Raw genomic sequence first — 14,070 nt, 5'->3', positions numbered from 1 at the left:
GCCGTCTTAACGGCGCCAAAGCCCGACAAGGTTAGGACAGAATAGAACACCATAACGGCCTTAAAAGGTTAACTATTAAAAGTGAAGTTTTATACATATGCTAGTGCTCCTGGAACTTTATTGATATTTTGTTAGTTCATGTGTGCATACAGATAACATTGTGCTCACGCCCGTGGAGTTACTTATAAAAGGGCACTGAATGGCTAAAATGCAAGTCTGTCAAAAGAACTGAAATAAGTGGGAAGCCTCCAGAGGCTTAGATACAAGGTAATCACAGAGGTAAACCTGTATTATTATAACCGTGTTGGTTATGCAAAACTAGGGGACGGGTAATAAAGGGATTATCTATCTTTTTAAGCAATACAAATTCTGTAGTAGACTGTCCTTTTTAACTACAAAGGTTTGACCAATAAATCAAAAATCTCCAGCAATCTCAAAATCCTGCAAAACACTGCTGGATCCTAAATAAAATTAAAAAAAGCTACAACAGATTTCTCATTTTAATAATTTGATGAAACTCAATCCACTGTTGTGTTATTACAGTGAGCTAAGTGCAGATCGCTAAATAATAGAAGCCTATGGATCAACCACTAAGAAGCTTCTGAGCTTTGTCTCAAATGACTGAGCTCCCACCGGTCTTATCTTTTGCAGGATAATTCTGTTTTGGGAGCACTGTTTGCTGTCCCTCCCATAGCGCCATAAGATCTTATATAAGCCCCAGGTACACAAGGACTGCCTAGCAATACCCAAAATGTTCCCCTTCCTGCCATGATAAGCCCCCACTCCCTAGCCAGCTCCACCCATCTTTAGCCAACTCCAACCTGGTTTATCACATCTCTTCCTCAGGGATCATCGACTAAGCCATCAGCCTCCCCATCCCAAAAAAACTATGGAAAATATTGTGAAATATGTTGTATCACTGGTACCTGTATTACATAGAACCCAGAGTTATAACCCCTTAAACCAAAAATAACATATCCCCAATTTAATACAGTTGATCAACAAACATAACCTTAAATATACCCACCTCAACACATATAACCCTAATCTTCCTCCCCATCCCCTAGTGAAATAATCTTAACTGCAACTAGCCAGTAGAAACGCCACAGCACCATTTAAGCCTAGTTCGCTCTGTAAATAATAACACAGTGCAATTACATCCTATTACACATTTTTTCTCGCCTCTTTCTTTAAAAGTGCATAAAAGTGTAAAAGGAAAATGTGCTGATGTATTTCGGGCTAGCTTACAACTGGAGCACTAATTTATCATGCGCTCATAAACGGGCAAGTTCGCCCATTTACGGGCACAAAATAAATAATCAGCCTTTACAAGCTTGCGTTAGGAATTAGAAAATTAACCAGAGGTTTACCCCCTTCACTGCACTAGTTCTCATGCCGTGTCTCACAGCATGAGAACGAGACTCTCATTGGAGCCTATGGAAGCGCACTCTCTTGAGTGTAATGCTTCCATGCAATGCGAGCTTGCATTCGCATTACGCTCAACATGTAATATCAGTGCACATTTGCATCCACTGGTATTATTCAGTAGAGCGCAAATATCATTTTTGCGAAAGCTATATTTTGCGCTCCACTTATAATCTGGCCCATTTTATTATTGCATTGTTGCTTGATTATAAATAACTATGGGATGAAGATTAAACACATACGTAAATATAGCTCCAGAGGAGTAATGCACTACGGGAAACTAGCTGAACACATGTGGTGACGCAATGAGATGAAGCATATATGCATAGCCTCTAATCACCAGCTAGCTCCTAGGTATGCTATTAAACAAAGAATAAAGCAAGAAAAAGTGGCTAGTGGTGATATTAAGTATACAGCCAAACAGTAGTGAGCCAAAGTGCATAATTCAAACTGAAATGCTAGCGTTTCAAAGCTTCCAACACTCCAAGCAGAGTAGAAGGGAGAGGACTTACTTAGGGTCTTCTATTCAGTTCTCAGGATACGAGGCAAAATATAGTCGCAATTGTCCGTTGCCTCATTTTCCATATCAGGAGGAATCCAATCGTTCCTACTGCAGTGTGCCCAATAGAATCCAACGTTTCCTCCTCTGTGCCACTGATTGGCTCCGCTGACAAAAGTTAAGGGTACAAAAACCAATCACCCCAAGCTCCGTTCTCTGACGTGCACTCAAGCGGTCAATCCAAGGGTAGCACTCTCCTGTGTTGAGCAAGCTTCGGGTTTGGCTGCCATCAGCTACTTCCCAGCGGCTGTATCAGGGAGAATCAGTTTACTGCCTGACAGGCAAAGTAATCAAAAAGGCTGAGAGCGGCATAAACTGATTAAAAGATATATAAAAACAGAGGCATTCTCCATATGCTGGGCAAGCCATAACCTCAAACCCACAATAAAGCTTACGCGTTTTGGCAGAAAGTCTTAATCATAGCTTGTGATACATGTTAAACAGGATGTTTAAAAAGGTAGCCTTAACAGCCTATTGGTTAAAAACATATAGGTGGGAGTGTTCAGGTGAAACAATTTAACGCATTAAATGACCACATCTTAAATACATTTAGCGTATATACAAATACTCCTATACCATTTGACAAAATAACAAACTGGGAATTTCAATAGTAAAGATAATGACAATATACATATTCAATATCATAACAACAGTATGCATATATGTGGTACTTGTAAAGCGCAGCTAATCGCCCGTAAGGGTCTCAAGATGTTGCTCATTTTATCAACCTCGGAAGGATGAAAGGCTGAGTAGACCTCACCAGGGATCGAACTTGCAACCCTTGGGTTGCTACAGAGCTCAGCCACAGTGCCTTAGCATGCTGAGCTATCTGTCGACAATCATAATAGATCAATCCAATAGGTACACACTTAATATTAATATCTAGCTATACTATAGCACTTATACTATAGCACTTAGTTCATATAGATATTATCATGTCTTTTTTAACATACCCTCCATCATTACCAATGCTATTTCTAAGCGCTAATGGATTGATCTATTATTACTGTCATTATGATATTGATCACGTATATTGTCATTATCTTTACTATTGAAATTCCCAGTTTGTTATTTTGTCAAATGGTATAGGAGTATTTGTATATATGCTTAACAATGTATTTAAGATGTGGTCATTTAAGGCATTAAATTGTTTCCCCTGAACACTCCCACCTATATGTTTTTAACCAATAGGCTATTTAGGCTACCTTTTTAAACATCCTGTTTAACATGTATCACAAGCTATGATTAAGGCTTTCTGCCAAAAAGTGTAAACTTTATTGTGGGTTTGAGGTTCTGACCTGCCCAGCATATGGAGTATGCCTCTGTTTTTATATTTTTCGTATTGTAAATAAAGATTAACTTTTAATCAGTTAATGCCGCTCTCATTCGTTTTGATTACTTTGCCTGTCAGGCAGTAAACTGATTCTCCCGGATACAGCCGCTGGGAAGTAGCCGATGTCAGCCGGACCAGAAGCTTGCTCAACACAGGAGAGTGCTACCCTTGGATTGGCCGCTTGAGTGCACGCCAGAGAATGGAGCTTGGGGCGATTAGTTTTCGTACCCTTCACTTTTGTCAGCAGAGCCGATCAGTGGCACAGAGGAGGAAACGCAGGATTATATTGTGCACACTGCAGTAGGAACTATTGGATTCCTCCTGATATGGAGAATGAGCCAACGGACAATTGTAACTATATTTTGCCTCGTATCCTGAGAACTGAATGCTATGATTAAGGCTTTCTGCCGAAACGCATAAGATTTATTGTGGGTTTAAGGTTCTGACCTGCCCAGCATATGGAGAATAAAGATGAACTTTTAATCAGTTTAAGCCGCTCTCATCATTTTTTATTACACAAAGACTGCCAAAAGAATAAAGTAAATTTGATAATAGAAGTAAATTGATGTCTGAATCATGAGTTTAATTTTGACTAGACTGTCCCTTGAAGAACAGAACAATGAAAGGGCAACGCACAAAGATCTGTGTAAATTTAGATAATTCATAATGATATATCTGGTGCCACTGTCTGCGACCATATTCAGCATTCATTTAGCAAGCAAATGCAAAATCCTAAAGTTTTGCTCATGCCTACTAATTATAGTCCTAAAGCACACTACACCTATATGTCTCACTGATTTATCTTGCCATCCCCACATGCAGGTGAAGTTTGTTCCAAATTCACAATTTGCTTATTTAACTGACAGAAAAGTAATATAAACTAGAAGCAAAAATAAATGATTATATAGTGAAAACATTTCAGTTTAATTTGTATTTGCTACACACTGAGCATTTATATCAGTGCCATTTTCTCCCCTATTAACCACCCCCTGTGAGATTCTCTATCTCAGAGAGCTTCATTACTTTCTATGGGAGGCAGCTCTCATCTCTCTGGGACTTCCAAATTCCTCTGTTTTCAGAGACAATTGCTCTATAATTTCTCTTCAAGATAACATTTTTTATAATCAGATTCCACGTATCAGCCACTTCACTATCAAAATTATCAAGAGCACCACCAGTTTTAAATATATAGGTCCCATGTATATAATACATTTGTTATGACTCATTAGCCTAGAGCAGTTGTCTATAAAGCTAATCCTTAGCTTTAGGAGGGTTTCAAGGGTAACAATACTACAGTGTAGGCTGGCACACAACATGACCTTAAAGGGACAGTATACACAAATTTCCATATAACTGCATGTAATAGACACTACTATAAAGAAGAATATGCACAGATACTAATCTGAAGAACCAGTAAAAAACCTTTTAAAAACATACTTAGAAGCACCCAGTTTAGCACTGTTGATGATGTTAGTCTGGGACACCCACTGAAAGGGGGTAGGAAAAGAAGAAGAGCAGACACTCCCCATCTCCCTGCATATGAAAAGACAGAATACATAAACAGGAGCTAGCAAAAGTCTGTAAACACGTGTATACATCTGGCACCATGGGGCTTGGTTAAGAGTCTTAAAATCAGCACAATGCTCTTAGAAAATATATATATTTTTTTACAAAAACACTACCAGATGGGCTATATAAATAGACTATCTGCAAACTATTTATGCAAAGAAAAATCTAGTGTGCAAAGTCCCTTTAAAGGGACATAAACCCATTTTTTTTCTTTCCTGATTCAGATAGAACTTGCAATTTTAAACAACTTTCTAATTTACTTCTATTATCAAATGTTCTTCATTTACTTGCATGCACATGTCTGGATCACTTATACGGCAGCAGTTTGGTAAGAATAATATTCATATACAAAAGCACTAGATGGCAGCACTCTTTCTTGCCATGTAGTGCACCAGATACCTACCTAGGAACAAAGCAAATCTGATAACAGAAGTAAATTAGAAACATTTTAAAAATTGTATGCTCTGTCGGAATCACTAAATCATTTTTTGGGGTTTTTATTTTGATTTAATACAATGTCCTGGCTAACCGTTATTTGTAATATTTGCAAGAATGTTGTTATAAAGTCAATAAAAAGTGCTCAATTGGTGTGGAACAGTAGTTATCTGGCTTCAAGTTCTATGTTTCTATATTTACTATTGAAACATTGCTGTGAAGAAAGAGAAGCACTGAAAAGCACTGCTGATATGCCACAAAACCAGCACTTTGGTGCTGTTGAAATGTTGGGTGGTTAGAATGCTGTGCAGCTAACACATTTATTATTAATAACTCTTAGGCTTCCAGAGAGCACAATTAACTCCATTCCTAATCTGTACACCCAATTAATGAACATAAACCTACACCAGCACCTAACCCATCACCATTTACCATGTTGTCAAGTAATGGAGATTGGGGGGGGGGGGGGGGGTTTAAACAATTTTTATAAAATTTTCCTAAAAGAAACAAGTCAAAATAGAATGCTGGCTTGATACATCACAATAATGAACATAGATCGGAAATGATGATAATGCTTATATAGGATTGGTACACAATGTATTTGTTACAAACCAAACATCAAGTGAATGATGGTCCAAACAACGTTATATTAGAAAAAGCAAACAGTGAACCAGGACCATTTACCCACGTATCCAATGGTAAGGATTGTATTCTCATAAAGAAAAATCCCTAAAGAATTCAAATGATTTATCTCAGTTGAGAGGCCTCATATGCTATCCACGCATCCCTGAATAAAGGGGCAGTGAAGTAAAAATGTAACTTAAAGGGACATGAAACCCACATTTTTTCTTTTGTGATATAGAAAGAGCATGTCATTTTAAACAACTTTCTAATTTACTTCCATTATCTCATTTGCTTTATTCTCTTGATATCGCTTGCTGAAAAGCATATCTAGATATGCTCAGTAGCTGCTGATTGGTTGCTGCACATAGAGGCCTTGTGTGATTGGCTCGCACATGTGCATTGCTATGTCTTCAACAAAGGATATCTAAATAACTGAGCAAATTAGATAATAGAAGTAAATTGGAAAGTTGTTTAAAATTACATGCCCTATCTGAATCACAAAAGTTTAATTTTGACTAGACTGCCCCTTTAAATGGATTGGAAATTGCACAACATTTTAAAAAACTTTCCTATTTACTTCTGATATCAATTTTGCTTAGTTCTCTTGGGATTTGTTAAAGTGTAATCCTAAGTGAGCTCAGGAGTGTGCACGTGTCTGTGGCCATCTGGCAGCAATGTTTGCAACAATGTTTGTAGCATTCTACGGCAGCAGAGTTTGCAACTACGTATGACATTGTTTAAAACATTCTTGTAAACACTGCTGTCAGATGGCTAAGTACACGTGCACGCTCCTGACTTCACCTAGGATTACTCTTTTACACAGGATACCAGGAGAACTAAGCAAAATCAATAATAAAAGTAAACTGGAAAGTGGTTTAAAATGGCTTGCTCTACCTGAATTATGAACGTTTAAATTTTGACTGTGGTCTTTTTTATTCAAGAGGAGTTTGTGTTTTAAATGGGATTACCAGAATAATAAAATACTGTGTGGTCGTTGTATGCACAATCTCCCAACATAATTCAGCTTAAAAAGCCAGATAATTTATCACAATTTCAATACCTTAATCCCACACTCACATAGCTAAGAAACAAATTTTTATGCTCCTTTTATGTCTTTATTTTGTATCTTTCCTTTATGGTGTTTCTAGTAAATACTAATATGTCAGAAAAGCAGGGTGCTTGCTGCTAAACAATCTCAATCTAGATGTAGAATTTGTTTAAAGTGAGTTTATAACTGACCATCTATTCTAAATATTTGTCTTCTTTATGTTCTAGGTGCATTTGCTTTTGTGGTATTAAAAGAAGAAAGTGACATCCCAGAACATTCAATTAAAGAACAACTAAGAACTATTGTAGCAACCAAGATAGCAAAATATGCAGTTCCTGATCATATCCTGGTGAGTATAGAGATCCTGATATGTTCTAGAAGTTAAATCCAAAATCGTGGTACTGTTTACTAGTTATAAATGCTTACACAACAAAAATGTCTTTCATGGCATATAACCTTGTATAGTAAAAGCCTAACGTTTTGTTTTTGGTTGAACTTTGCTTTACAGTATACTATAAAATATGCAACCTAAAATACCGATCTCCATTTAAGGATGAGAATGAAGCTTTGGATCTTTAGCAGCTAATAGTTAAGAAGCAAAGACTGTTGTTTCTCTGCTACCTCTGAGCTGACAGTTTAAAATCACCGCAAACTGATCTGATCAGAGTTACTGGACCCTGTGTGTCAGAAGTGCAGCATTGTGCTATCTGCATGTATCATTGCACACGTGGGCAGCATTGAGCTATCTGCATTTATCGTTGCACACGTGGGCAGCATTGTGCTATCTGCATTTATTATTACACACGTGGGCAGCATTGAGCTATCTGCATTTATCATTGCACAAGTGGGCAGCATTGTGCTATCTGCATTTATTATTACACACGTGGGCAGCATTGTGCTATCTGCATTTATCATTGCACACGTGGGCAGCATTGTGCTATCTGCATTTATCATTGCACACGTGGGCAGCATTGTGCTATCTGCATTTATCATTGCACAAGTGGGCGGCATTGTGCTATCTGCATTTATCATTACACAAGTGGGCAGCATTGTGCTATCTGCATTTATCATTGCACAAGTGGGCAGCATTATGCTACCTGCATTTATCATTGCACAAGTGGGCAACATTGTGCTATCTGCATTTATCATTGCACAAGTGGGCAGCATTGTGCTATCTGCATTTATCATTGCACACGTGGGCAGCATTGTGCTATCTGCATTTATCATTGCACACGTGGGCAGCATTGTGCTATCTGCATTTATCATTGCACACGTGGGCAGCATTGGGCTATCTGCATTTATCATTGCACACGTGGGCAGCATTGGGCTATCTGCATTTATCATTGCACACGTGGGCAGCATTGGGCTATCTGCATTTATCATTGCACACGTGGGCAGCATTGGGCTATCTGCATTTATCATTGCACACGTGGGCAGCATTGGGCTATCTGCATTTATCATTGCACACGTGGGCAGCATTGGGCTATCTGCATTTATCATTGCACAAGTGGGCAGCATTGGGCTATCTGCATTTATCATTGCACACATGAGCAGCATTGTGCTATCTGCATTTATCATTGCACACGTGGTCAACATTGTGCTATCTGCATTTACCATTGCACAAGTGAGAAGCATTGTGCTATCTGCATTTACCATTGCATAAGTGAGAAGCATTGTGCTATCTGCATTTACCATTGCACAAGTGAGAAGCATTGTGCTATCTGCATTTACCATTGCACAAGTGAGAAGCATTGTGCTATCTGCATTTACCATTGCATAAGTGAGAAGCATTGTGCTATCTGCATTTACCATTGCACAAGTGAGAAGCATTGTGCTATCTGCATTTACCATTGCATAAGTGAGAAGCATTGTGCTATCTGCATTTACCATTGCATAAGTGAGGAGCATTGGGCTATCTGCATTTATCATTGCACACGTGGGCAGCATTGTGCTATCTGCATTTATCATTGCACAAGTGGGCAGCATTGTGCTATCTGCATTTATCATTGCACACATGAGCAGCATTGTGCTATTTGCATTTATCATTGCACACATGAGCAGCATTGTGCTATCTGCATTTATCATTGCACACAAGGGCAGCATTGTGCTATCTGCATTTACCATTGCACAAGTGAGGAGCATTGGGCTATCTGCATTTATCATTGTACAAGTGGGCAGCATTGTGCTAGCTGCATTTATCATTGCACAAGTGGGCAGCATTGGGCTATCTACATTTATCATTGCACACGTGGGCAGCATTGTGCTATCTGCATTTACGATTGCACACGTGGTCAACATTGTGCTATCTGCATTTATCATTGCACAAGTGGGCAGCATTGGGCTATCTGCATTTATCATTGCACACATGAGCAGCATTGTGCTATCTGCATTTATCATTGCACACATGGGCAGCATTGTGCTATCTGCATTTACCATTGCACATGTGAGAAGCATTGTGCTATCTGCATTTACCATTGCACAAGTGAGGAGCATTGTGCTATCTGCATTTATCATTGCACAAGTGGGCAGCATTGTGCTATCTGCATTTATCATTGCACAAGTGGGCAGCATTGGGCTATCTACATTTATCATTGCACACGTGGGCAGCATTGTGCTATCTGCATTTACGATTGCACACGTGGGCAACATTGTGCTATCTGCATTTATCATTGCACAAGTGGGCAGCATTGTGCTATCTGCATTTATCACTGCACAAGTGGGCAGCATTGGGCTATCTACATTTATCATTGCACAAGTGGGAAGCATTGTGCTATCTGCATTTATCATTGCACAAGTGGGCAGCATTGTGCTATCTGCATTTATCATTACACATGTAGAAAAAACATGGGAAGACAAAAAAGAGGCGCATGTGTGTACCAGTAGAGAGATCCAATGTAATTGAAGAAATCACACCAGGGTACTCACATTTAAACAGAGCACTTATACAGTGCTATCAGAGATGCACTGGGCAGTTGCAGCAGCCCAGCTTGCTGTGATCCTATATGGCAACAGGAACAGGACCAGACCAAAAGGATTCCTGGGAAGCTGCCAGGCCGATAAAGGCGGCAGAATTGTTTTGCAGGATTACAAAGACTATGTGGCAGAGGCAGTTAGAATATTGGGCGACAAAAAGTTTCATTGTAAACTTAATAAAGACCCCATGGCCCATTATAGCAAGCTACTGAGATTTTGGAGGATGGTGGTAGAGGGGGATTTTGAATAAAAAAGAAAAAAGCTACTTGTTGCCAAACCATCCAAGTGTACCCTTCTGCTACCATCTTCCGAAAATCCATAAAGACACTGCCAGACCACCGGGGAGACCTATTATTTCGGGGATCAACTGTGTCATGGATAGATTGTCTGAGTATATTGATATATTCTTGCAAAAATATGTTATTCATTTGCCATCTTATATCTGTGACACTGTTGATCTCCTAAATAAACTTAATTCTTTGGAATGTAAGGGTCCTTTCTTATGGCTTACGTGCGACGTGGGAGCACTATATTCGAATATTCCCCATGACATTACAGGTAATTCAATCCTTCTTGAACTATGACATTTTTTATGCCATCTACCCAGAAGGCTTTTCTTCTCACTATTATCGAATTTATCTTGAAACACAAGTATTTTCAGTTTCTGGATGAGTTTTATCTGCAGATCAGAGGTATGGCCATGGGCACCAGGTTCGCGCCCAGTTTCGCTAACCTTTATATGGGAGCATTTGAAGAGTTGTATATTTACAACTCAAACTGAGCGCAGAACCTGGTGTTCTATGGCCGCTATATCGATGACCTGCTTTTCATTTGGAATGGGACAGTGGAAGAGGCACATTTTTTTGTGAAACATCTTAATATGAATAATATGGGTCTTACTTTCACCCATTATGTCCAACCACAGAAAATTGAGTTTCTTGATATATTGTTGCAGTGGGATACTGAGGGGGATGTTTGTACTTCCACTTTTTTCAAGAAGGTTGATTGCAATAACTTCCTCCATTTTGGAAGCAACCACTTGAGGAGTTGGAAGACAAACATCCCCTATAGTCAATTCAATAGAATTAGGAGGAATGGCAGTACCCTGCAGATTTATGATGATCAATCATCTATTTTGGCAGATAGGATTCTCTCTAAGGGTTATCCACCTTCTTTGATTGCCCATAGTCAGAAAAGAGCAAGAGACTTGAATAGAATTCCAGTAAGAATAATAATAAAAAGAAAGAGAGCAAAAAAACGATACAACACGTTGAAGGTAAACAACAACCCAGGTTCATTACTCAATATAACTCTAATTTCAGGGCTATAAAAAAGTCTATTAAGAAACACTGGCACATTTTACATAAAGATCCTGTTTTGAAACAAATGTTGGAAGACCAGCCATCCATGACCTTCAGGAGGGCTCCTACCCTCAAGCAGAGATTGGCACCTAGTAAGGTTGTTATGTCCACCAAAGTTAAGAGGCAGGCCCACATACACATCACCTGGGATTTATAGATGTGGTCATCCCAGATGTTCTATGTGTAGGTACATTGGACCTAAGACCACGACAGTCACTGCGAATACCACGGGAGAGATTTTCAGGATTAAGAGCAGGATTACCTGCAAAACTTCCTTCATGATATACGCACTGACTTGTAAATGTGGTCTTCAGTACTTGGGTCGCACAACTCGTAAGGTCCGCACCAGATAGAGCGAACACCTACGCAACATAAAAAAGAAGGTACTCAATCACAGTGTCCCCAGACATTATGTTCATAATCATTTTGGGGAACCTTGCAGTTTCTCTATTACGCCCTTAGAATATATCCCTATGTCACATCTATATAATAGATTCATCAAATTAAGGCAAAGAGAGACTTTTTGGATCTATAAGTTCCAATCTCTAGTCCCTAAGGGTTTAAATGAAGTAATCTACTCTGCTGCTTTCAATTAATTACTTTGTATTTTCTGTACACTGGAGTTTGTGGTTTGGCTTCACATATGAGCTTTTTTTCTTTATATATATATATATATATATTATTTTATGAGACATCTTGTAATACTAATACATTCTTTATATATATTCAAATAACTACTTGTGTTCATGGTGTAATTTGTTTTTAGTATATTACACTTTTTATTAGTCTTGTTTCATTCTACACTTTTTTATAATTGTACCTCACTATGATGATGATTATTATTTATTATTATTTCGTATCGTATTAGCCACCTTCACATGTCACACATATTATTAGGTGGTATCATTATTAAAAAATTTTTTATCACTAATTAGCCATTATTATTAGTATCACTATTGCAATAGTATATATTTTTTAATATGCATTAGCTTGGATATCTTCATTGTTTTGATATCCTTATTAGATATATAGTATTTTTTTATTGGTCACTATATTGATTATTCATAATCATATATCACTTATGCACTGTTTATTTCATTATACTATCTTGGTTTTATATTTATATTTTTTATATTTCTTATGTCCCTTAAGGTTGACTGGTGAGCATCTTTCTGGTATTATTTATCATTTTCTGTGAAATATAGTTATTCTATATTTTTACACATTAATAGGGTTATTATTTTGCTATCCTCACTTTTATTTTTTTAATCTTGGCACATTATGTGTAGATAGTATATAATTTATTTTTTGGTTGTCTCCGGTTATTACTTATTTCTATTGGAGCATATCCTTGCCTATCATTTCAAGAGCCATATTGGATTGGCTATGTAGTCAGTTTTTTTGGGTATGTGATTGGAGCACCAGCTCCGTTTTTCTAGACATGTGATTGGTGTGAAATATATGTGTGTGTCATTTCCGGTCTTACCTATCATCTGATTGGATGACTTGCTATGTTTTTGCTGACATTTGATTGTAGCTCAGCACATTAGTGCCACTTCCGATTTTGCAGAGATTTGCTTGAAGTTAGTATTTGTATTTACATACATATTTTTATACATATTGCAAGTTATTTTACATACTAAATAGAGCTCTGATCATTTTTTAATTGCATCGTTTTCATTCTCTAATAATTGCCAGTTCTTTTATATGAGCAAAATCGCAATGTATATTCTCACTTGATATATAATGTGTTGTATTTCATCCTGTCTCATACATTTACATTACACTGTCATTTTAATATCATCATTTGTGAAGCACTTACTACAGATGAAAGGTTAAACACCTTAGGACATCCCCTTTTTTGGGAAGTCTCTGCACAGTTGTTTGTAATTAGCTTAATTGCTTAAGGTGGTGTATATAGGATTGTGATTATTCAGTGTGTAACATATGCCTGAAGAAACAGTGTTTGAGCTGAGAAACGCGTTGCATTGATACAAGGAGGACAAGTATTTGCCCTACCTGTTGGTTCTTGTTTTTATTAATGTTTTAATAAACCTTTTATATACTTTATACTTGGAACCACCACTGGAATCATTTTTTATACACCACCTTCTACCTATCTCCATTGGGACTGAACTTTCTGTTCTGATAAGCCGCTGCCCTGTTATTGAGCTTATACCTGGAACCTTTCTCCCAGCTTTTGGTGTTGCCTGTGCTGTTTCAGCGTCCCTGCAGCTTCCCAGGAATCTTTTTGGTCTGGTCCTGTTCCTGTTGCCATTTCATTCACTCCATCCATTTGGACTTTGAATTTGGGACTGTCCTTTCATCTTATTTTTGGGTTTGAGTGTTATTTCTCTTGCATATTTATTTTTTATTTTTGCTGTGTGTGCATTTTTTATTGTCATTTATATAATTTTCACTATTGTGAATTTTTGCCATTAGAGCGCCCCCTATTAGGATCCCTTGTTTTGGGTTCTTTGTTTGTATCATTACAAATGCGAGCAGCATTGTGCTATCTGCATTTATCATTGCACAAGTGAGGAGCATTATGCTATCTGCATTTATCATTGCACAAGTGGACAGCATTGGGCTATCTGAATTTGTCATTGCACAAGTGGGCAGCATTGTGCTATATGCATTTATCATTGCACAAGTGGGCAGCATTGGGCTATCTGCATTTTTCATTGCACAAGTGGGCAGCATTGGGCTATCTGCATTTTTCATTGCACAAGTGGGCAGCATT

The 14,070-nt window shown here is 38.0% G+C and overlaps 1 protein-coding gene across 1 annotated transcript in view; it reads left to right on the top strand.

Annotated features, from left to right (window-relative positions):
• ACSS1 (acyl-CoA synthetase short chain family member 1) overlaps window positions 1–14,070 on the top strand; it is a 275,687-nt gene that overhangs the window by 246,983 nt on the left and 14,634 nt on the right. The window contains exon 13 of the mRNA XM_053711973.1: window positions 7,221–7,342. Coding sequence (XP_053567948.1) covers window positions 7,221–7,342 — 122 coding nt within the window. The remainder of the gene's footprint in view (window positions 1–7,220; window positions 7,343–14,070) is intronic.

The sequence above is a fragment of the Bombina bombina genome, chromosome 4 (assembly GCF_027579735.1).
Source record: "Bombina bombina isolate aBomBom1 chromosome 4, aBomBom1.pri, whole genome shotgun sequence".
NCBI lineage: Eukaryota > Metazoa > Chordata > Amphibia > Anura > Bombinatoridae > Bombina > Bombina bombina.
The sequence above is the reverse complement of the archived record's forward strand: the minus strand, read 5'-3'. Positions and strand labels throughout refer to the sequence as shown.